General features: G+C 44.8%; 1 protein-coding gene across 2 annotated transcripts in view; it reads left to right on the top strand.

The window, feature by feature from the left end:
• Window positions 1–24,565, top strand: part of PLA2G15 (phospholipase A2 group XV) — a 169,617-nt gene that overhangs the window by 110,016 nt on the left and 35,036 nt on the right. For both annotated transcript variants that reach the window (XM_078670050.1, XM_078670049.1), the window contains exon 4: window positions 14,671–14,769. In XM_078670050.1, coding sequence (XP_078526176.1) covers window positions 14,671–14,769 — 99 coding nt within the window. The remainder of the gene's footprint in view (window positions 1–14,670; window positions 14,770–24,565) is intronic.

Below are 24,565 nucleotides of genomic sequence, written 5' to 3'. Positions count from 1 at the left end.
ACTTTCGCAGCCCGCTATCTTCTCCTTGCCCAGGCTAACAGTATAGACTTCCTTAGCCACCACAGCAATACCGCCTCCCCTCCCCCTTCTCTAATAATACTTTTTAATACGTAACCTTGAGGGAGTGCTAGCCACCGCTCAACCACAGAATCATGGGTGAGCCATGTTTCTGTGAGGAAGAGAGCATCAGGGGACTCATCTATCAGAAGTTCGAACACCTCGGCGGGCTGTTTCGCCAGAGAATGGCAATTTAAGCTAAAGAACTTGTATTCTCTGGAGTTAGATGTGCGCAGAGACTGCTTCACTGAGTCCATAGGGTCCAGCTTAAAAGCGCAAAGTTCGCCCTGGAAGGGAAGCACTTGAAAAGGCCCAGGGAGAAGAAGGCCACTTAGAAGCCATACTCAGGCGCTCCTCCCGGGAATATCTAAGCAAGTCTCCAGAGGAAGATACAAGGATCCTGGTGACAGGCGACGGCCTGGCGCGGACGGGCTTGCCCCTGGTGCACCGGCGGCGCGCCCACTGCGCGACCGTGTACCCAGATATCCACATTTATAGTACTCAGGCAAGCGAGGCTGCAGCAACTGGCCCGCTAACCCCACGGTTCCTCCCAAGATGGCAGAAACACTCCAGCCACTCCGGGGAACCACAGCCAGCTTCCCAAGCCCCGTCCGATTTTAACAAACCCCACCCGGTCTTTTATCTAGGGGGTTTACCCCTGATGCAGCAACAAGCAAGTGTTAGGAATAAAAACGGCGCGATTGGGGTAAGTGCACAGAGGGTTCAAATAGTCACAGTGCGATAAAAGCAATAACAGCGATACACAAATTATAAGAGTAAAACACTAGCAAAGCTCCCGGCTCACGCATCAGGAGACTGGTGGCCACACGTGTTCCTAGGTGTCCACACTTATCGTACTCGGGCAAGCGAGGCTGCAGCAACTGGCCCGCTAACCCCATGGTTCCTCCCAAGATGACGGAAACACTCCAGCCACTCCGGGGAACCACAGCCAGCTTCCCAAGCCCCCGTCCGATTTTAACAAACAAACCCCTCCCAGATACCAAACCAGTTTAGTTTTCCCTAAGTAACTCACGCCCAACACGAAGGAGGCGGAATTCATTATTTCCTCATAGGTTGGTTATCTATCAAGTCTAGCAGAATGGTCTTGTAGATAGTTCGAAGTGGAGTACATCTTGCCTTTCATTTACTCCCCACACTTCAACTAATTTCAAAGGCTCATCTGCCCATCCTGCTGCAGAAGGCACTTTTCTTACTCGCTAAGGGAGCCAGCATATAGGTACCGGATTCGGAGAGAGATGAGGGTTATTACGCTACTGTTTTGTAAAAGAACAGGGTCCTCAGGACTATCCTAGACCATCAGCCTCCAAATGCCTTCCTGTGGAAGGACAAATTCAAAATGCTCACATTGGCTCAGATCATATCTACCCGGGCCCTAGGAGACTGGATGTTGTCCCTGAACAGATATTTTCATGTACCTGTCTTGGATCGCTCCACAAGCAATACCTACAGTCAGGTTTGGGTAGGAACACTTTCAATTTGCCTTGCTTCCCTTTTGGTCTCACCACAGTCCCTGGGTGTTCAAAAATTGATGATGATGGTCGGTGCCCATCTCTGGAGGTCGGGAGAGCCCTGTATTTCTATACTTCGACAACTGGCTTCTAAAGGCTTGCTTGCTGTAGTCATAGACCTCCTCCAAGTGGAACTTTTACATCATTTGGTTCCACCATAAACCAGTGGTGGCTCCTCAACAGGGGCTTCGAGGTGCAGCTCTGTGATGTGCGAGGCTCCACATAATGCCCTGAGCTTCGGCCCACATACTGTGCTATTTATTTAACTGAATAGTGTTGATGAAAACACAACTTTTGGTATTTTTAATTAACTCTGTGGGTGCAATCATCAGCTCTCTCGGCCTGTTTCCAGGCTCCTGATGACCGGAGTCATCTGAGGGGCCTAAGCAATGATCCATCTACAGAGTACTATTTAAAAAAAAAAAAAAAAAAAAAAAGACTCTGAAGGTAGATGTCTAGATTGCATGTGTGAGCGGTGTAGTTTATTTACAATCCCGTCCAACTGGCATAATCCATTTTATTTAGCAGATTTACTACGCAAGCCTCAGCCTGAACAACATATATGCTAAAATATAGCTGTTAGGACACACATCGGTGTATCCCTTAGACCAATGAGGAGCAATATAGAGCAACACAGGGGCATGATCCTAAACACTGCCAGCTTTTGATAGGCCTGTGCTTCAATCCTACCATGAAGCTGGGATAGGGCTGAAGATGGGTCTTTCCTTTTGTGATCCTGGCCTTCCTGCTCTGTTTGGAAGCAGCAGCCATGGATCTCAGCGAAAAAACAGTGTTCAGCACCAGATTTGTGCTGTGCTCCTGCCATTGAGCTATGGGTTTGACAGCAAATGAAAAAAGGTAAGTAACAAAAAAATAATCATGCTTCCCTGTGCGTGTGTAAGCAAATGTGTGTTTGTGAGCAATTGAGATTGAGTGTCTGTGTGTTCGTTTGATGTTTTTAAGTGTCACAATGAGTGTAAAAGTGAGTGAGAATCAATGGGTGATTGTGAGACAGAGTATGAATAAGTGAGGGAGTAAGTAAAGGAGCCAGAGGGAGGGGTAGATAATGAGAAGGAGTGGGAGGGTGGGGTCAGGGTACAGGTGTCAATTGTGCGGCAGGTGCAGAAGGGCCCCGGAGCCTTCTGAAACCTATTTATGAAAGCGGAGCACCTGTGCACCAGAAGTTCAAATCAAAGCCCCCCTGAATGCAAGTATCTGTGAGTGAGGGAGTAGTGATTGTGAAAGAGTGAGTGTGCGGAAGTGTGTTTGATAGTGAGAGAATCTGTGAGTTTGTGGGTACATTTTTGTGAGTGACTGAGTGTGAATGACTGAGTCAGAATGAGTAAGTGAGAGATTGTGAGTTTTTGAGTTACTGAGTGAGGCGGAGAGAGCGTGAATGAAAAAGCGAGTGAGTGTGAGTAAGTGTATTTGTTAATGTGTTTTTATGCTTGTGATTCTGCTGATGACCGTATCATACTTGAAATAATTCTTGGCTTATGGAGACACCAAAGGTAACTTGCTGTCACTGGCATATTGGAGGTAATTCTTGGCATAAGGGAGGACAGCCGTTGAAAAATGCAGGCCCGACATACTGCAAGTAATTCTTGGCTTATGAGGGACACCTATGACAAACTGCTGGTGCTAGTGTACTGGAAGTAATAACTGGTAATCATGGCAGATTAATGATGGGAGGTCTAGTTGGGGAATGACATATACGTCACTCATGGTATATGAGTAGTTTCGATGCCAAAATTCTGCTTCTGACATATTGTATGTAATTTTTGGCATAAGGGGGTACCCATGTCATTTTGGAAAATATTAAGTGAACCCATGTTTAGTATTACTCCGCATCACTTTCAGAGATCACCAGGTGTCACTGCCTTAAATGAGCTGAAGTCACATCTGATTGCTTCACAGTGGCTTCCATTCATTAAGGCAATCTTGGACACAGTGCTGTTCAAGGCCTCTCCTCCACTGCATCAATCCCTAGACATTTGGGCTATTATCTGGATATCACTGAGGAACATTTTAAGGTTTCTTGGTCTCTTGAACATGTGCATCATCCTTTTCAGCAAATCTAGGTGGCACCTGAGGACCCTGCAGTGAACCAGCATCAAGGCTGCTGTTCTTACTCCATCTAAGTCTTGAGGGAGACTGCCCAAGATCTTCAATGGTAGCTGACCAATCCCAATTTATTCTTCAGCAGACCTCTCTCCCTTCCCCTATCAGAGCTCACAGTGGTGACAGGTGCTTCGCTACTGGTTTAGGTTGTAGGGTTGTCAACTAATGAAGATGGAGATCAACATCCTCTGTGGGCTATTTATCTGACCCAGGTTTTCCTACCGTCCATCAAAGGGAGGCTGGCGCAGGACCTCATGGACCACGCACTGCGGAGTGGGGAGCTGGGTCCTGTACCAAGATGCTTTACATTTCTGGAAGCAGTTGGAGCAGCACAACATTTATTTTTAGTAGCCAGCCACTTTGTCAGGACCCCGGAATGCCAGAGTGGACGAATTGAGCAGACATCTGGTAGATCTTGAATGGCATCTGCATTCCGAAATTGTACAGGACATATTTGATCAGTGAGAGCAGCCCTAGCTGGACCTATTCACTACAGTTGAACGCAGTCCATGATTATGCGAGTTGGAGTTTCAGCAGGAAACCTTGTTAGGAGATGCTTTCCGAATGCAGTGAGGGACTTCTGTACACCTTTCTTTTCCTACCACAAGTCTTGAAGATCAAAAACGACTTGCACCATGTCACTTTAATTACCCCGGACTGGGCTAGGAGAGTGTGGCACCTGAAATTATGGTGCATGAGTATCTGTCCTCCAATTAAGCTGCTACTTTGGCAGGCACGTATGCCTGTCCAAAAAGGCAGGGCCCTTCATATGAACCTCCACAATGTACACCTCTCTATTAACTATACTTGAGAGGGTGTCTGAAATGTTAGATGTTCTCCTCGTTGCCAGGCACTGGGATACATTTGTTTCTTGGTGTAGTGCCTGAAACATTGACTCCTTACAGGCTAAATGTTTGGAAGTTCTGTTTGTTTTTGCCATTCCCCAGAAAGTCCTTGCAGTGGGCACTGTCAAAGTATTTGTTGGCCTTTCTGCATTTGCTAGACCCCCTGTATTTGTTTAAATAACCAGTTCTGACGTGGTTAATAAGGTTAGACGCACATATTCCCTCCCCAATCATGTTTGATGCCCAAGTGGGACCATAACCTGGTCATGATCTATCGTACCTGTACACCATTTGAGCCTATGCATCATTGCTCACTGCATTTCTTGACCCTGAAAAGTGTCTTGCTCATTGTGAATACGTCAGCTAGTCGCGTGAGTAAACTGCAGGCACTATGAGTGTAACTACCCTACCCTACCCTACCCTACCCTACCCTACCCTACCCTACTCTACCTTCTTTTCCACACTCTTGAGCTGAGGGCTCCGACTGCCTTCTTACCAAAGGTTGTGACTCCTTTTTAGATTAGGAAGTCAAAAGCTCTATCAGCGAGGATAATGCTTTACTCTTTTATTTATTAAATCTGCAGCCTTAACCAAACATTTTTATCTAAAGAATGCAAAGCCCTTGAGTTTTTGCAACAACTCAACATAAAAACCACTGAGTCAGTCCCATACATCCAACATAAAGGAAAATCACTTCCTCTTTCTTCTAGCAAAACATCCTAAACTCAACTTTCCTTTCAGAAATCTTCTGATTTGATCCTAATGAAAAATGACAAGATACAAACGATAAGTTCCCAGATCCACCAGTCATATCTAAAACTGATCATCAACAGACATTGGTAGCAATTCGGATATTTACAGATTACTAAGGTCCATACTAAACATAATAATGGGCATATTTCAGAACAAAATATTGTATTGACAACAACCTTCAAAACCTACTTATCCAAAACAGAAGGTTTCTTCAGATAAAGGGAGAGTAATACATTGTACCTGATAGGGAGGGATAATTCACATCTCCGTGACTTTATTAGAATTGAAGCTTTCCTTCATGATCGCTAGGAAATATTTTAGTCTATGTCTGGACCGGAAGCTCAGATTATGCTACTTTAAAGCTGGTTGACCACCAGTGAAGCCATGCCAGTGATTAAAATAAAAGGTCTTAAAAACTGAATTAGAAGACCTATCAGCCACAATGAGTATAGGCGGCTCCCCAGGGAGAAGGCCTTCAACGTCATACCTCCCCTCGCGGTATGAAACCCAAAGGAAGACATATCAGTACCTGCTTCTTGTAGGACCCACCTCACCCATCAGGCGATAGTCGTCTCTGAGACTGGCTTTAAAGGTTTCTTGCGGGAAATAAACTATTGAGCCATCCCAGGTGGTCTATATTCCTCAGTCATAGTCTTGTATGCTCTCAAGCAACAGATCACACACAACTTTGTATGACCCGGAAAAGCCGGGTATTGAACCACTCTGATATTGGATTTAGTGTGTCATGAAATAGTAAATGACATCCCTTCCAACGTAAATATATGTGCAGTAATATGTAGGGTTCGAACATCAGAAACTCTTGTGCAAAAAATGAGACCTAACAGGAGTGCTAACTTACCTGTTAACTTCTTACAAGACAAATACTGATTATCCTGCCACGAGTGCAGCATTCTGAGAATTACATTAACATCCCAAAGGGAGGAGTACTTCAGCTCCGGTTGGAAGACCATCTTATACCCCTTAGGAGATTACAGATTAGTGGGTGTTTCCCTACCAGAACATCATGAATAGGTGTATGTCCCACCAAGATCGCCGATCTGCTTTCTTTGATAATGTGGTAAACCAACTCCTTGTGAACCCATTCAGACAAAAAAATGACTTAATGCACTATATCTGCCCCCACGTGATCAAGACCTCTTCTCTGACACCAGCCTAACCATCTCCTCCATGCCAAAATGTATCACCTAATGATAGAATTGGCCCAGGCTCTTATCATGAGGTAGACAGCCCGTGACGAAAGGCCTGGGACTTCCCAACATCCCCTGTTATTCTCCAACCCATCAGTAGGAGAGTCCCGTCCCAAACCAGTTGGTGCAAGTTGCCTTGAGGGTCCGTCAATAGATGAGGAGTCTGGGGAAGTGGGATTTGAACATCCATAGAAAGTTCCAGAAGAACTGGATACAATACTTGCGATTTCCAAAGCGGTATCACCAGGATCACTTCCACCTTTTGTCACCTGACCAATGCCATGAGTCTGGCTGCCATTAAAAATGGGGAAAACACATCTCCCCAAAACTGACTCCAATCTTTCAGGAAGGCATCCGTCGCCTCTGCTAAAGGATCCGGACACCAACTGAAGGAAGGTGGAGGTTGATAGTTGAGCCTTGACGCATAGAGATTTATCTGGCATGGGCCCCAACAAACCATAATTCTCTGATAAAGAGAGGGATCCAGTTTCCAATACGCTGTAGTCCTTCAGGTGTCTGGATTGCCAGTCGGCAGACTGATTGAGTCTCCCCGGCAGGTATTCCGCCGTCACTGATAATTAGTGTTCCAGAGAGTAGTTCCAAAAGTCCTGACTGCCAAGATGTTGTTCATCTTCAGCAGGATGACAGAAGACACCTTGTTAGCCGCTAAACTCCTCTTTGCGAAAGATCCTGCGAGGAGTTCCAGACAATTGATGTGGTGAGCCTCCTCTCGCTCTGACCACTGTCCTCCTGTGGTAATATCTCCACAGCATCTGACTTGATAACCCGATTGTGGGCTGACCTGAAGATGGGTCTGCCATACCAGGCCTGCATGTGATCGAAACACCACTGAAGCTCCGTCCGGGCCTCTGGAGAAAGAGAAATCTCTTGTGCATACTTCTGACCCTCCGGAAGTGCTGCGCCTTCAGGCGTAGCAGAGCCCGGTAATCCAGTGGACCCGTAAAGATCGCCTGGATCGACAACAGAAGACCTACAATCCTGGCCAGATGATGTAGCGAGATGTTCTCCCTCTCCAACTTTTTGCGCAACTCCCAACGGATTAAGAGCTTCTTTTTCTGTGACATTCTGAGGTGCTGTCGCACTGTGTCAATTTTGAATCCCAGAAAGGTCATTTTGTTGCGCAGGGACAAACTCCGATTTCTGGATGTTCACTATAAATCCAAGTTCTTGCGGAAGAGACCTGGTTATTTATAGTTAGTCCTGATGCATTGGGAGAATGTTGTGCAGGTACAGTATTAGTCAATCTCCCAGAGCACAAAGTCACTGCATGACCTGTCGCAACACCTTGGTGAAGCACCAAGGTACTGAGGATAGTCCGATGGGTAGGCATGTGAACTCGAAAATCTGGTCATCCCACTCAAACCCTAGAAACAGTCTGTGGGGAGGAAAAATTGGACTGGTGAGGTAGGTGTCCTTCACATCGAGGCGTACCAACCAGTCTTGGGCAACAGAAGAGCTCACAAGAGGTGGATGCCCTCCACTTTGAAATGGCAATACATCACCCATCGACTGAAATCTTTTAAATTTATGACGGGTCTGACACCTTTGGCCTTCTTTTCCACTTGAAAAATATTGTTCAGGAATCCCCAGGGATGAAGGAAAGCAGGGATGATGGCCCCTTTTTCGAGAAGTTATCACCTCTTGGTTTACCACCCTGTCCCATTTTGGGACAAGACCAAGGGATGGGAGTTTTGATGGGACTTGCATAAAACTCTGTGTAAACACATAACGGTTTGAAGTAGCCATGCATCCCTTTTTATGGGCACCCAACTGTCACTGAACCACTGTAGTCCTCTCCCCCACCCCTAGTAGGGAGGAAGGGATATCTCTTACTGGTGGTGCCACCTAGAACATTGCTGGCTCCTCTGAAAGCTCCTTTGCCACCACGTCCTCTGACACAACCTCTTGAGGGGTAGAGCCCTCCAAATTTCTTGTGGTATTTCCACTGGATAGAGCGCCATGTTTGGAGTTTATGGGGGTCGGAGTTATATGCACTGGAGAATCGCCCTATTCCTCTTCCAGCCGGCCAAAAATTTGCTGGTGGAAGACCTTCTTGAGGTTTTTCATAGCGGTTCATGTTGCTGCTGAGTTTTTAAAATGTTAATATTTTGCCGTCATTCATCTTGCATTTTATTCTTGACGCTAGCACACTCATACCTGCACCTTAAAAAAAATTGTACTTCACTGGAACCATGTTCCATACAGCATTCTTGCTAGCTTTTAGCTTTCCTACAGTCTTTGGTTGTATTGTGGCTTGTGTTTGTTTTTTTTCTCCCATTCCATCATGGCGCTACCCCTCTCTCGCTCCTAGCTCGCGCTGAGAGGGTGGGTCTATTGATTGCTTTTGCTGGACACGCCCCCTGACACGCTGCCCAGCCGCTATTTAGCTGAACGGATGCAAGCGCGCAGCGGGCGTGCCAGAGGCTAGCCCGTCTGCGCCCTGGAGCTTCCTGCGACCTGCCACTATGTTCCCCGCATGGTTGAACTTGGCAAACCGCTTGTTTACTCCTCTAGGGATTTTCATTCACTGAGAGGTAATGTTTTCCCCTGCTCTTCGCCTGATATCTCAGACAAAGATTTTGCCCCATGTGTGTATTGTAATTTTACTTTTGGTGCTGCATCTTCTGAGACCTAATCCAGCAGGCTGGCTTATAATGCTCCTTCTACCTTACCTATTCCACCCCTGAAGTTTCTGAGTATTAATTGTAGGTCTCTATCAAAAAATAAAATGCATATATCTGATCTATTAAACTCCGAACATCCCGACGCCTTATTTCTCACTGAAACCTGGTTGCACTCGTGCTCCGGCCCCGACATAGTCTGTGCTCTTCCCCAGGGCAATGGTATTGTCAGAAGGGATAGGGATAGTGGTAAGGACGGTGGGATCACGGTCATCTTCAAGACTCATCATTCATGCCTTTTGGAGGCTCTTCCTTTTCCTGATTGTGAGGCGGCCTTGTTCAAACTAACGGTTTTCCCTAATTTTACACTCTCAGGCATTCTTATCTATCGCCCCCCTGATAAATCTACCAAATGGCTAGCGTCATTTGCAGAGTTGATTGCTCCCTTTGTTTTGAAGTTTGCCAATTTCACTGTCTTGGGGGACCTCAATCTCCATCTTGAAGAACCCCATAATGCTTTGGGCACCACATTCTTGTCGGACTGTGAAGCTATCAACCTGGTCCTATGTAATAAAGGTCCCACCCATCAGGCGGGTCATTTATTGGACCCTATTATTTCAAATTTGCCGTTAATCTGCGATATCCCTGCCCTTCCTTTAATCTGGTCTGATCACTATGCTGTCTCTTTTAGTCTGGAAATTGAGCTGACCAAGACGTTGGCATCTCTGAATATTGCTGATAGTTATAGAGCATGGGCGAGGTTGAATATATCCTCCTTTAACCAGTTACTTTTAGACAGTCGTCCTGATATGAATCTTCCTCTTTCTTCTCTTAATTCCGAAGTATCTAATTGGTTGACTTCATCCATTAATCATCTCTTGCCGTTGCGCCCCAGAAGGCCTCCGGTGCATCACCCTCCGGCCCCTTGGTTCACTGAGGATCTACAAACGTTAAAATCCCACTGTAAACATCTAGAAAGGTGCTGGAGGAAACATTATTCCTCCAGTAGCAAATTAACATACAGAACGGCGCTCCGACAGTACCATCTGGCCTGTAGAAAGGCAAAAGCTGTCTTTACCACCACTTCTATTTTTAATGCTTCTAATCGCCCTAAAACTCTTTTCTCTATAGTGAAAAAATTGGCAGGTTCCAAGACCTCTCCCTCTTTTCCAGCTTTCAGTTTATCTCGCTGTAACGAGATTGCTGACTTTTTCTTCTCTAAAATTGATTCCATCTATAAATCTTTTTTCGCTTCTCCTGACCTGCATTCCCCTCCGCCGTCTCCCCTGGCGGATCCGGAGTCGCCCTCCTCTGTGTCAACAATTTCTGAGTGGCCTTTGCTAGACCTTACTTCTTTTTTAAATTGTCTAGCCAAAGTTAAATCTGGCTCTCCTCAAGACCCTATTCCTCCGCCAACTCTCCCATGACTCTCTCCTGGTCATCGTGGCACTCCTTAATGCCTCACTCCAAGAGTCGACTGTTCCTGAGGAGTGGAAGAGAGCTATGGTGGTTCCGCTACTGAAAAAATCGGGAGCGGACCCTATGATCTTTTCTAACCTCCGCCCTATCTCGCTGCTCCCCACGTTTTCCAAGATTTTGGAGAAATATGTGAATACACATTTGACATCTCATGTGGAGGCGTCAGGGTATCTTCACCACTCCCAATCGGGTTTTCACTCCAACTACTCCACAGAGACTACTCTTTTGGGAGTGACAAAGAATCTGCACTCTCGTCAAGACCAGGGTGAAACGACGGCACTCATTATTCTCGATTTGAGTGCCGCGTTCGACACGGTGTCGCACCCTGTCCTTTTGAGTGCCCTTAAAGCAGCAAAAGTGATGGGATCAGCCTTGGCTTGTTTTTCTTCTTTCTTGAGCTCTCGCTCCTTCCAGGTCTTTTCTCCTAACTGTTCTTCTGTTCGTACATCTGCGTATGGGGTTCCCCAGGGGTCCGCGCTGAGTCCTCTGCTCTTTAACATCTACGTGAGACCCCTTCCCACTATTGTGGAGAATGTTGGTCTTTCACTCTACTCATACGCAGATGATACTCAAATCATTTTTTCTCTATCCTTGGCTAAGGAACATCCTTCCTCTCTCCTTCAGCTGGGTCTCAGTCGCGTCGCAGAGTGGATGCGGACCAATTTCCTGAAGCTTAACGGTGAAAAAACCGAGGTGATTATATTGGGCAAGTTGAAACATCTCTGGGGCCGCCAACATTGGCCCCCTGAAATGGGCCCCTTACCTAAACCAGTCACGCAGGTGCGCAATCTTGGTTTTATTCTGGATGATTCACTCTGTATGCGGCAACAAGTGGTTAGAGTGACGGCCACCTGTTTTACTATCTTGAGGTGGCTCAGAAAGATTCTCTGGATGCTTCCCGCACCGGCCAGACGCACGGTGGTCCAGGCGCTCGTCACCTCTCGCTTGGACTATGGCAACGTGCTTTACCTGGGTGGAAATCTGGAGATTTACAGGAAGCTTCAGCTTGTCCAGAATTCGGCTCCCCGCCTCCTCTGCAATGTTCCCAAGAGATCATCCATATCTCCTCATCTTCGGGATCTGCACTGGCTTCGTGTGGACTGTCATATAAGATTCAAGGCCCTTTGCTTCATGTTCCAGATTAAGCAGGGCATCGCGCCTGCCTATCTCCAGTCTCTGGTACACCCCTACGTTCCTTCCCGTTCACTTAGATCTTCTTCGCAGGGTAACTATTCGATTCCAAGATTTCGTCTTAAGACGGGAGGTCGGGTATTTTCTCACCTTGCCTCCATACTTTGGAACTTTCTTCCTGTTCCATTGAAATTGGAACCTTCCTTTGTGTAGTTCCGCAAAGATCTCAAGACCTGGCTTTTCCCCCAGTAGTAGTTTTGGTATTCGCTTGATTTTCCTGGCGCCGGGAGACCCCATGGTGGGTAGCTGTTGAGCCTTATAAATTCAATTACAAATACAAATGGACTGCTGGGTGGTGTCCAGAAATAAGGAGGCGTTTACGAAGCATGATAACTTCTTAGTGAAGAGTTCCCCAAAAAGACCTCCATTTACCACCTGGCCGGCTTCTGTGGTCGCTAACTCGCCCAACCTGGATTCAATCTTAATCAGAAAGGAGTGGCTACGCTCCATCGATAAGGCATAATTGGCATTACCTGAGAAACATAGGGCCTGTTGAGCACAACCTGATAGTATAGTGGGAACGATCATATGACCGGACTTCTAGGCATCCTCGGCCCTATCAAATATTTTGGCGAGTGGCCCCAACATATCTAAGACCTGATCCTGACCGGGGCGACAGGTAACTATCCAGGCCCTTTTTAGGGTCTTTGACAAATTTCTTAAGGAACATTGCCATTCTGGTGTCGATTTCTAGGGTACTTGCCACTTAATTAGCCAAGGAGGGTCTGGGGCACTGAGCCCTCAGAAGCCTCTCAGAGGTGTCAGATGAGGTAGTCGTCCTAATAATGACGTTGGGCCTGGCTTTACCTTTGCTTTTAGGGCTTCCCCAATTATCAGAAAGAGGCTCAGGGCTTCCCCCGTGGAGGGTAGTAAACTGCATTTCACAGTCAGTTCAATAATATGTTGACTCGGGGGTTCCAGAGCCGAAGAGACCACCCTCTCTAGGGATGCGGCTATGACATCCACTAGCTCCTCATGGATAGGGAGAAGCGACTGCTCCTCCTCAATGGACTCCACACCTGCCATAGCTGATCAGGTGAAATTAGGAGTCAATAGGCAGGAATAACAAAGTAAAAGGTGGTAATAACACTCCCTAGCCGGCCAAGGCAAATTTGGTTTAGCGTGTGCGTTTTGACTGCTCACTGAGAAACTGTAATCAGCCCCTAAATACAATGGGCCAGAGGGGAAATGCTCCACAAATGAAGCCGCTTATCTAGAGCATAAGCAAAGTCAGAAATATGCGTGGATGCAGATTGGAAGCGTCTATTGCATTTGCTATGCTCATTGCCCTTCACTGACAGCGGAAGGAAGAAAGAACCACTAGACACGCAACAAGGAATGTGTGGAATGTGGCAGGGAGAGGCGCATCTCCTTCCGTAAGAGACGTGTGCCCTCCACGCCCCCTACTGGGATTATCCAGTCACCACACAGGTCAAAAATGCGGACATGATACTGAAGGTCGCACAGAGCAGCACACCTTCATCAATACTACTGTACACCGCGCATCTCGCTTTGTAAAGGCGAGATGGGTCGGTAATAAGCAGAGTGAACGTGTCTGGTAGAAACACCCTGACCCCCTAAGCCTCTTGGGGAGGGGGGGGACACCACAGGGAGCCCAGCCCGCAGGGCCAGAAAAGCATTTTTGAAGAAAATATTTCAGCGGAAATTCCTGCCGATAATTATGTAAGCGCGGCCTTGTTTTGAATCCGCCCGTGGGCATTGTATAAATAAAGGAGGGCGGTGCACGAGTCTCCCAACCCCCCCCCCCTCCCACCCCCTCACGGCATATTTTGACCCGGGGTCACCACCTCCCCATGGCTTATTTTTAATAAAAATGTGGGGTTGCCGGTTTGGCAACCCCCATGACTTGGGGACTGCCATCTCCCGAGATTATTTTGAATAAAAATGCTGGGGAGAGCCCGCAAGGCCACCCTGCAGCCCAGGGACCACCACCTTCCTGGTGCTAAAAGGAAATTAGTGCAGATGGACCCATAGGGCACCCCCACAGCCTTGAGGACCACCACCACCCTGGGGCTAAAGTAAATATTGGAGGGGGGCTGCGCAGGCCCCCTCCTGGAGCCATGGATGGCCCTGGGGACCACCACTTTCCAGGGCTGGCTCCTACTATGTCCCGGGATACCCACCCCCGGGAAATAGCGGTTTGCTATGACTTGGCTGGAGCTTTACTGCTCCTGCCACCTAGTATACTACTTGAACCTTTGTAGTACATTAGTATATATGTTTAACAATCATTAACTCTTACAAAATACACTCACTGGATGGTGTCACCAGTGATGTCATTTGAGATGTCATTAGTGATGTCACTGACCGTGTCATGAGTGATGTAATATGTGAGGTGATAGGCAGTGCATTGCCTGGCGTAAGCTATAGTTCGCTCTGGTAACTAACTGCTGAATTTCACAGGTTTTGTAAGAGTGAAACCTGAGCCTAACTATAACACATATATATACCTATCTTACCTGTGGTTTGTTAACTCCCCATGTGGATCTAGCCTATGTAATTAATGAGTCCTGATTTAAAATACCTTGTAAATGAGTTTTCCCTCAGTCCTAGTAGTGAAGCACAACTGTTTAAACCATATTATCATTAACCTTCTGTAAAAGAATAGCAAAGTATGTGTTTTGGGACTTGGCTACACAGAAATTGAGTACCTATAGCTTTTACTCCAACTCCCATCCTTGTGACTACAAATTGATATCTAGGTATCTCATGTACTACATGAACGAGTTATTATTTATGATGCTGGTGACTTTTTTTTCTGTTTTTTAACTTTTCCAATACTTAAACTGACCAGTCATGTTTTATATTTACTCCATGTTTGCAGGCATTTACTTTTACAAATTGGTACAGAGTATGGTGGAATGGGGCTATACTAGGGATCAAGATATCAAAGGTGCCCCATACGACTGGCGCAAAGCTCCAAGTAAGTATTAATTATTTCCCAGGCAAAATTGTAAAGGTAAGCCAGTGGGAGGTATGAAAAACATCCTGTGCCTTTACTGTACTTTAGTAGTTTTATTATAATTCTTTATTGGGAATAATATCCAGACTTTGTGATGGTTTTATGTTATGTAATACAAAGCTAATCACTTGTGAGATGCCCTGAACTTTAAAAAAAAGCAAATATGGATGTACTCTTAGTAGTTTTGTAAATGATAGAGTGGGTTGAGTTCTCAGCTGAGTTGGATGTTCTATAAAGGGGGAGCTGCTTCGGGATAGGATTGCTTCGTGGCTTGAAGTAAATTTAGAGGCTCTGAATTGTAGTGAGTCTTTTTCACCTCATTACCCATTACTGCCTGAGCGAGTCAGGACACTGGCCAAAAACAGTTGTGTTTTCAGGTGGATGGCCTTGCATTGATACGCTTTTTCTTTTAATATATTTGATTTATCCACGCCCATAATTACCAAGTTGCCCAATTCATGTGTCCTCTTCAACCAGTTTTGGAGTTTTAGCCTATAGAACTTTGCATTCTGAGACTGGTAGCTTTGATTTTACAACCAGAGACTCCGACTGTAAAATCAGTTTTCCAGAATGCTGTGCCCAGACACTTCGGACTGGCTGAAGGTGTCACTGCACTTGTGTCACTAGGCATTTATCTCGTTGTTAAGTGTGGATGAAAACATTTTAAGTATGTATCTATCCACAGAGAGCTTCTTACCTCACTAAAAAGCATGTTCAGCTTTTCCTTCTAAATAAATTCTTACTCTGTCAAAAGGATGGAAAGGTGTAGCTTATCCAGTCCTGATATGCTGTCTATGTATTCTCTTTCTCATATTAATTTCCCCCCTTATAAATGCAGGAATAGTTCTCCCAGAATGCAAAGAAAAAATAAACGTTTCTGGATCAGCTTCTCACAGCTGATTTGTAAGAACTTGAAACTTCTCCAACACTGTGCCTAATCTACTCGGGATTAGGTTGTGACCTTCCCTTGTACATCACATTTGGCCCTCTCTCAGCCCCACGTTGTGTTCCCAATGACACCTCACTTTGTTCCCCCTGTTGCATATCACCCCATGCTTCCATAATGCTCTGAGCACTCTACCCTCTTACCTCTACATCACTGTGCTACATACCCTAAAGATTGGCACCAGACCCACACTGCTCAGATGTTTGTTTTTTAGGGCTGAGTGCTTTAGTGCCCCATATGTTTATTGATCTGTACCATCCGGTTCCCTGGAGGTATGCTGGTCACGTGCCTCAATCGTTTTCTTTTGTGTGCATGGGTGAATCTCTTTTTAGGTCGAGCATTGGAGACCTCTTGTTTATATACTTTAGTATATACTTATATGTGTATGTACTTTGTGGGCTCTGGAGATTCGCCCTAGGACTTGTCTGCTTCCGCTTAGGGGCTTTTTTTACTGTTCAACGGCCTGTTTTTAACTGTCTTGATATTGCTTTCTGCTGAGGGACTTTCTTTTTTTTTTTTAAATGTTCTGCCAACTGCCTCTATTTAACTTTCTTGATAGAAAACTACCAACAGAGGTCAGTAAAATAACAATCACTTTAGCATTCTCTAGATTGCAGTCCATGGAAATTGTCTTCCACGAGCACCCGCAGACAATAATAATTTTTTCAAATTATGTGTTTTCAGTGATATGACCACCGAAGTCCCTGATTTTATATTAAAAACAGAGCTTTGGACTATACCATTTCCCGCTGAAAGGCAATATTTCTATCCCATGAGTTCCCATACCTGGCGTGTCACGCAGTTTGGTGCTTACTTTCCCTCCATGTTAAAAGAACAGTAGATGTTTCAGCACCCATGCTAATGTGCTGCATAGCTAAATACATATAAGGTCCCAAAAGCGAGACTGATTGCATTGCAAATGCTTGTTTGTTGGTCGGTGTGCTTGTTTGCCTGTATGTCTGTTGGAGTTATTAATGGAAATGGGTGTCTGCAGGAGGCCGGTCTTTTTCCTACAATGCGCCCAAGCTATGGAACTCGCTTCCCCTGCATTTAAGATCCAACCTCAATCTGTCGACCTTCCGAAGACCGCTAAAAACTTTCCTTTTTAATTAATCTAAGCCCACCCATTGACCGACTCACCGGAAGACTCAATCTAGTTCCTAGCGCCTGGACGCCTCAGGGCAGCTGTTGCGCTTAATAAAACCTCTTTTCATTTCATTTCTTTTCATTTCCGGTGGATTGATTTATTTGCATACTTATGTGTACACAAAGCCCAAACCTATTTCTTTGTCAGTGCTTGTACAGCGTTACTTTTGAGCATGCTCTCTGTACATATGGTTATGTGCCTCAGAGTGCCTGCACCTTACAGATGCCAAGCCTGTCGCTTTGTCAGTGCTTGTGTTGAGAGGCTGGTTTGAGTCCAGTCATTTATGTGCATGACATTTGCATCTGTATAATGGCAACCTTCCTAATTTATCTCATGATGTCGCACAGGTATATTGATGGATGCAAAATAATTGGCTCTGCCTAAAGGATAAAAAAATGAAATCCTGCTCCCAAGTCCTATTAATCCAGGCCCCTTCCCTCTAAATTGGCGCAAGGGTTTAATACCCACAAAATCTAGTGAAAAAAGCACATCGTTTGGGTGTGATCTTAGATGGCTATTTCTCATTAGTCCCAGCAAAATGTGGACTCGAACTGCATTCCACCACTTACGCCTGTTGAAAGGTGTCCTGCCAGTTCTTGCACTGCTCTCAGGATAGCTCTTATTCTCTACTTGTTTTTGTCATACTAGGAATACTTCAACAGCTTATACACACATGATTCTCCCAACGTAACGCACCTGAGTTAGAAACTATGCATCTTTCCTGTTGGGCAGGAAATTGCATGAACTCATGACCTTGGTCTGTAAATCCCTCAATTGGCCTTCAGTAAAAGAAAGGGCATTCTTTGGAACACGTTGCTTTGTTTCCATGGCTTTGCAGAACTGTTTGTTCATTTCCAACCAATCAGAAGCCACAAGTGTTCTAACCGGGGAATGATGTCCACCTGGCCGGTAGAGTTCCTTGAACCTGCACCACAGCTCGAGCAAGTCCCTGGGCCGAAGCTAGGTTTACACGTGCATCGGCTGCGCCTCAAGGTCTGTTTTGAGCCTCTAAACAACCATGGGCTGAGGCAAAGCACCACTCTCATGGGAGTCTGGCTTCAAACCCAGAGCTGAACCTAAACCTTTGGCTCCTACACCTCCAGCCAGCACACCCCAGACTCCAAAGCCAACGGCATCGAACCTCATCCTGTTCAGTCTCCCACTTGGCTCATAGACACTGAAAAACCTCACTATGTGTCGAGCTGCCACCAGCTCGGTCCCAAGCTGTCGATAAAGCCTGCTGAACCGAAATAGAACTGAAGATCCACTAACACCACTCACTCAAGTCTGCACGGAAGCCCCCTCCAACGCAGAGGTCGAACACCACAGAGGGCTCAGTCTTTGAAAAGCGGACAGATGTTGTGGACGAAAAACACAAATGTAACCTATTTATTCACCTCCAGCAACATTCTGGTTAGAGCTCTGGCTTCAGGACTCATTCCCATTTCTATTTCTATAAAGAGATGCCTCACCCTCGAGAGAATCTCTGGTCCCTTCTCTTACAAAACCCGGCTACAAAATGGTTAGACATGCGGCTACTAGCCCTATATTCTTCCCACATTTACCGTCCACACCTCCTCCTCCACTACCTCCTTTGACTCCATACCCCCTCCACTTGATACCCAGGATTCTGATTCTAACCCAGGCATTCCCTAATACTCACTGGAAACCTATGAGGATCCCTGATCTCGAGCCATATCCTGCTAAACCGTCCACACTAGATGATACTATTCCGTACCACGCAGTAATACAGTGGGCTGCCCAACACATCCGATGGAGCTCCGTCCTGAGGAGGATGCGTTACTTGTGGAGTTTTGTCAAAGACAACACTCTGTTGGCTATCTTCCTTTGCTCAAGGTGATGCTAAAGTCCATCACTAACATTTTAGGGAACCACATAAGGCCAGGGTGGCAACTTCCTGAATATAAACATAGCAAGAGGAGGGAGGGAGAGAAAAACAGTGGATTCAGTCTCCCTTGATAATTCGTATAAACAGATTGGAATCCACTAAAAAGTGGTAGTGATCCTTAACGTGGTGGGGAGCACACAGTGTTGTTTTAAATGCCCCTCACACACCAACAGGCCCCTTGGTGTCATGCTTCATCATCGGGGCCTTCGCACCCCTCTACAGGATGCGGCGTGCTACGACTCGCGGATACGCAGGAGCACTTATAGGTTAACTATGTGTATGTGTGTGGAGGACAAGGGTGTGAGTAATGAGGTGAGGTGAAAGGAGTGAAGGATAAAAAATACCTGGCTCGTAGGAACAAAACAATTTATTATAACCTCGGCTGGTATTGTTAAAAGAGTGCAAGGTGAGGTTGACAAATATACGTATTAGGGTATATCAACCTCTGAAAGGCGTCAACATGTTTCGGAGTGCTGGGACGCCTTCTTCAGGACGAGGATCTGCACATTGAATCCTCACCTTACTCACATGGATGTGAAAAAAGTGTAAAAGGGTAATTTTACCAAAAAGCTAGGTGAAATGTACCTATCAGTGTTGTTTTTGTAAGCTCTGTTGCGCCCAATTGGCGTGTAAAGGACTTATGGATCAAGATTGTCTGACCTTATGAGCCCAAGCGTGGTATTGGGGGATTCCTTCCTCACTGCTCAATATAGCAACGGTTACGACACGGTCCAGTAGACTGTCTTCCCCTCAACGCGGCTCCGACGATCATCGGAGCCGCGTTGAGGGGAAGACAGTCTACTGGACCGTGTCGTAACCGTTGCTATATTGAGCAGTGAGGAAGGAATCCCCCAATACCACGCTTGGGCTCATGAGGTCAGACAATCTTGATCCATAAGTCCTTTACACACCAATTGGGCGCAACAGAGCTTACAAAAACAACACTGATAGGTACATTTCACCTAGCTTTTTGGTAAAATTACCCTTTTACACTTTTTTCACATCCATGTGAGTAAGGTGAGGATTCAATGTGCAGATCCTCGTCCTGAAGAAGGAGTCCCAGCACTCCGAAACATGTTGACGCCTTTCAGAGGTTGATATGTCAATTGCTATATTGAGCAGTGAGGAAGGAATCCCCTAATACCACGCTTGGGCTCATGAGGTCAGACAATCTTGATCCATAAGTCCTTTACACGCCAATTGGGCGCAACAGAGCTTACAAAAACAACACTGATAGGTACATTTCACCTAGCTTTTTGGTAAAATTACCCTTTTACACTTTTTTCACATCCATGTGAGTAAGGTGAGGATTCAATGTGCAGATCCTCGTCCTGAAGAAGGAGTCCCAGCACTCCGAAACATGTTGGCGCCTTTCAGAGGTTGATATACCCTAATACGTATATTTGTCAACCTCACCTTGCACTCTTTTAACAATACCAGCCGAGGTTATAATAAATTGTTTTGTTCCTACGAGCCAGGTATTTTTTATCCTTCACTCCTTTCACCTCACCTCATTACTCACACCCTTGTCCTCCACACACATACACATAGTTCACCTATAAGTGCTCCTGCGTATCCGCGAGTCGTAGCACGCCGCATCCCGTAGAGGGGTGCGAAGGCCCCGATGATGAAGCATGACACCAAGGGGCCTGTTGGTGTGTGAGGGGCATTTAAAACAACTTCCTGAATAGAAATTAAATATAAGTCTGCCCCAGAAGATATGTTTGCAGACACATTACCCCGGATTCCCTGCAGGTGTACACAGTCTGTACAAAGACTTCTGCAAAGGCACTGGGGATACTGCTCATGCTGATGAGTCTAAACCGATAAATGCTGCACAGTAGTGGGTAGCACTTGAGACAGCCGTACGATGACTAATTGCTAACTCAGTGAGCCTCCTTTCCAGTTACTATTGTTTCCACTGGGTGTAGATGAAGGAACTCCTTAAGACCCTACCTGAGGTTCACCATAAAGGAGGAATAGAGCTGTTCGCCACGTGCAAAACAAATAGTACTAATATTCGAAGTACTCTCGATGTGATCAGTGGATTCTCTCCAATTTGTGGAGAGGATGCTGCCTCGAAATTCACACACCGCCTCCTAGAATCCCACACCGCAGTCACATACTGGGTACACACCACAACCATCTCCTGGAGCAAGAGGTGCCGGCGCACCTAGCAAAGGGTGCCATAGAACCGGTACCGGTACCTCTACACCTACACGGGCAACAGAGGTGTACGCCCTAAATTTTCCCATCCTCAGAAAGGATGGTTCACTCGGACCGATCCTTGGCCTCTGACCATTTAACTGGTTCATCTCCTCTGAGCACTGTGACTGTGTCACTTTATGAGATGTCATCCCTCTGCTACGCCAAGGCAATTTCATGTTGCTGGATCTAGAAGGTGCACATTTTCACGTCCCGATAAATGTAGCTCATCACCAGTACCTTTGCTTTGTAGTGAATGGAAAAGACTACAAGTTCAAGGTGTTGCCGTTCAGTGTTACTACAGCTCCAAGGGTATTTACAAAGTATCTGACATAGAAGTCCATCTTTGGAGAAATGTCATTCATGTGTTTAAATATCTAGACGACTGGCTGATAAAGACCAGCAACAACCAACCGTGCCTAGCACACACTAAGTTACGAGTGTCTACTTCGCAGTCTAGCTTCGCCATCAATACAAAAAAAGCTGCATCTACAACCCTTCTTTGAGAACAACAGTGGTCCCATGCATAAGCAATTTAAAGACAGCAATAAATATAGACACAATGGATACTATATTCAGTTATGACATGTCCAGCCGGACAGAGGTCCCAATCTTTTACTTTTTGAATAAGTCACAGAGAATACCTTCAACAATTCTTCGTAGTGGGGCACAAGCCTGTACCCTACCAAATACAGATTGGCATGGTGAAAAAATCACAAACAAAGCAAGGCTTTTAGGCAAAAGCTTCGGATTTCTGTGATTAAAAGTATAGCAGAAATTCAATTCACACCATTACAAGCATATAACACAAAATATAAGTTTTTAGTTTATGGTGCTTAGAAAAGTCGACGGCGTTTCGATCCCATTATAAAATCAAGGGGATTATCATCAGGACATAAATAATGCCTATACAGTATAAGCCTTTATAGCCTAGGGGAAAAAGGTAGAAAGAAAGGCATAAAAAGAACAGATTAATAGATCTGACAATGTTTATGAAACAGAGCAATCAAAGGAATGTGAAAGTTTGTGAAGTACTGTCGTGCCAGTGATGGTGATAGGGTAACCGAGTACACTAATTGGGTGGTTTACCCAAACTGGTTGACCGTGACAGTTTGCTAAATACTGCCATACCAGTGATGGTGGTGAGGTAACAGTACACTGGTAGAGTGGTTTAACCAGGAAGGTCAAAGGTGGAGATAACCACACGGGTTGACCAGTCGTGCAAGGAATCGGATACCTAAGAAATAGTGGTGAGTAAAAGTGAAAATGGCTGGATGGTGCAAGGAGGCAGAATTAGTGTCGAACTTCAAATCCTAACCGAGAGTGAGGGAGTCAGGGCGGCGCAATGAACAGTGAAACGGAGTGCTATGGACATAGACAAGGTGTTGTAGCTCAGATCGGGCGGCGTATAATAGCATGTGAACTACGTGAAAAAACGACCAATGGTGAACGGCAGATTAAAACGGGGGAAGAATGTGTGAATCAACAAGGACCCCCTGATAAGAATCAACTTCCTGGGTCAGGGCAAATAGTATATGTGAATAAAACACCCAGGCAAATGTTCAATACCTACTAGCACATAAGAAGTGGCATATGCCACACAACAATTAATAATAATAGACTACTGTTTTTACACATGGAATACACTTTAATTCCTCATACACAACATGATATTTGATAAAAATCGATACATACTTATACACAAATGATAAAATATTCCAGCATTATAGCATATGCACAATTTCATATACACAACATTTATTTAAAAAAACTATTAGATGGTTTCCTGTCTACGCGTTTCGACACTAAGGTGTGTCTTCCTCAGGACTGTACCATCGTGGTTCTGTAAAAGATATATTTTTTTTAATTATTTTTACAATTTTGTATTTTAGTGCAAAAACAGTTTATACTTTGACTATAGTATTATGTGCTAGATGATGGTTATTAGCATACAGTGATAATACCGCCTACAGACATATAATAGCTTTTGACATCTTCATATGAGCTACTTCAGACATAATTCCATTTATAGATACATGCTGAACATATTTCTCACGTCCCTATCCATGTATATACCTTCTGATAACATTCCTTAAGGTCTACCTTTTTCAATTTCATAATTTCTTTTGATATGATTTGATATTATGGTAGTGGGATTTTCATACATTTGGGTTTCCTAACGATAAAGGAAAAGAGAGGAAACAGTAAAAGGGATAAAGAAAGAAAGAAAAAAAGATTTCAGTATGACCATCTAGAGACATTACAGCTAAAAGCGACTTCTAACTATTGTTAATAACTCGCACTTGTCAGTTTATTATGTTACAAATTAGTTAGATTTGTTGCTTTATCAAACCATGATAACGGCAAGATACATTATGTTGCTCTAATGACTTAGTAGTATTCACTGTCATATTTAGATCGAATTTCTGGGTCCTATTTAAACTGTAGGGGATACCAAGTTATCTATCATAAATTTATCTAGAGCCTATAACCTCGATCCATATGAACTGCTTACAATTGTATGGCTTACCTATTTTAAAAGTCGGCTAGACAAACATCAGGATGTCAAGGAGATAGTATTCATATCTACAGAAAGTAATCTAAAACATGAGAATAACCTAAAGTGAATATTTGGTACAATTAACAGCAGTGTAGTTCAAATACGATCCTACTAGTTACTCTATATATATATTGCTTACCTAATTTTTAAACAGGCACACAGATAGGATTTTAGAACCTTGTATACGTCTTCAATATTTATGCCTTGATTTGGCAGTGGAGACGGGTTATTGACATCAAGATAGGGAATTATATTTCTCTGTAGATACATAACGGTTCATTAGTGTTGAGTTTGCCTTGCATTGCAGTAGAGCAGATTATGTTTACAACATTATACTGCTTACCTTGATTCAAGATTATATGCTTTATTAATATTATTCAACGATGTCACGTGGCGTATGCCCGATCGTGCTTGTTAAGTTTATGCAGTCCTTTATCTGATCAGGAAAAGGAAGCACAACTAGCATTATACGAGTGACCAATCTGACATATAATATGATTAGATCATAGCACATGTTTCTCTGCTTACCCTGCCTATGCCTCTGTTTTCTAATAGTTTAAATTCAAAAACGCCGTATAGTGTTGATTCGAATATCTTCCTTAGATTGAGCCGTTTATTATCTAATCATGAAAAGAGGAATACCATTAGCATTATGTGATTGACTAATGATTACACAAGCTCTCAGTACGGCACTTTGAGGCATTACTCTCCTTACCCTGTTTTGACTTTTCTGTGATTATATTTACTTCAGGGACGCCGTATAGCATCGGTCCACACGAATGTCAAAGGAGTAGGCGATCCTTTATGAAAAAGAGAGCGCAACTCGCGTTATGTTACGGGCCACATATTCAGGATAATAAAGAACGCATTCAGCGTTCTGAACGTGGCTATATTCTTACCTGTGTAACAGCAGATTTGGACGGACCGGCTACGAAGAGTTCCCGGCGGCATCTAGTGCGTAGGCTAAGGATTTGACTCATGTGTTCTCAT

Source organism: Lissotriton helveticus, chromosome 12 (genome assembly GCF_964261635.1).
Source record: "Lissotriton helveticus chromosome 12, aLisHel1.1, whole genome shotgun sequence".
Classification (NCBI taxonomy): domain Eukaryota; kingdom Metazoa; phylum Chordata; class Amphibia; order Caudata; family Salamandridae; genus Lissotriton; species Lissotriton helveticus.
This window is presented reverse-complemented; position numbering and strand designations above follow the sequence as displayed.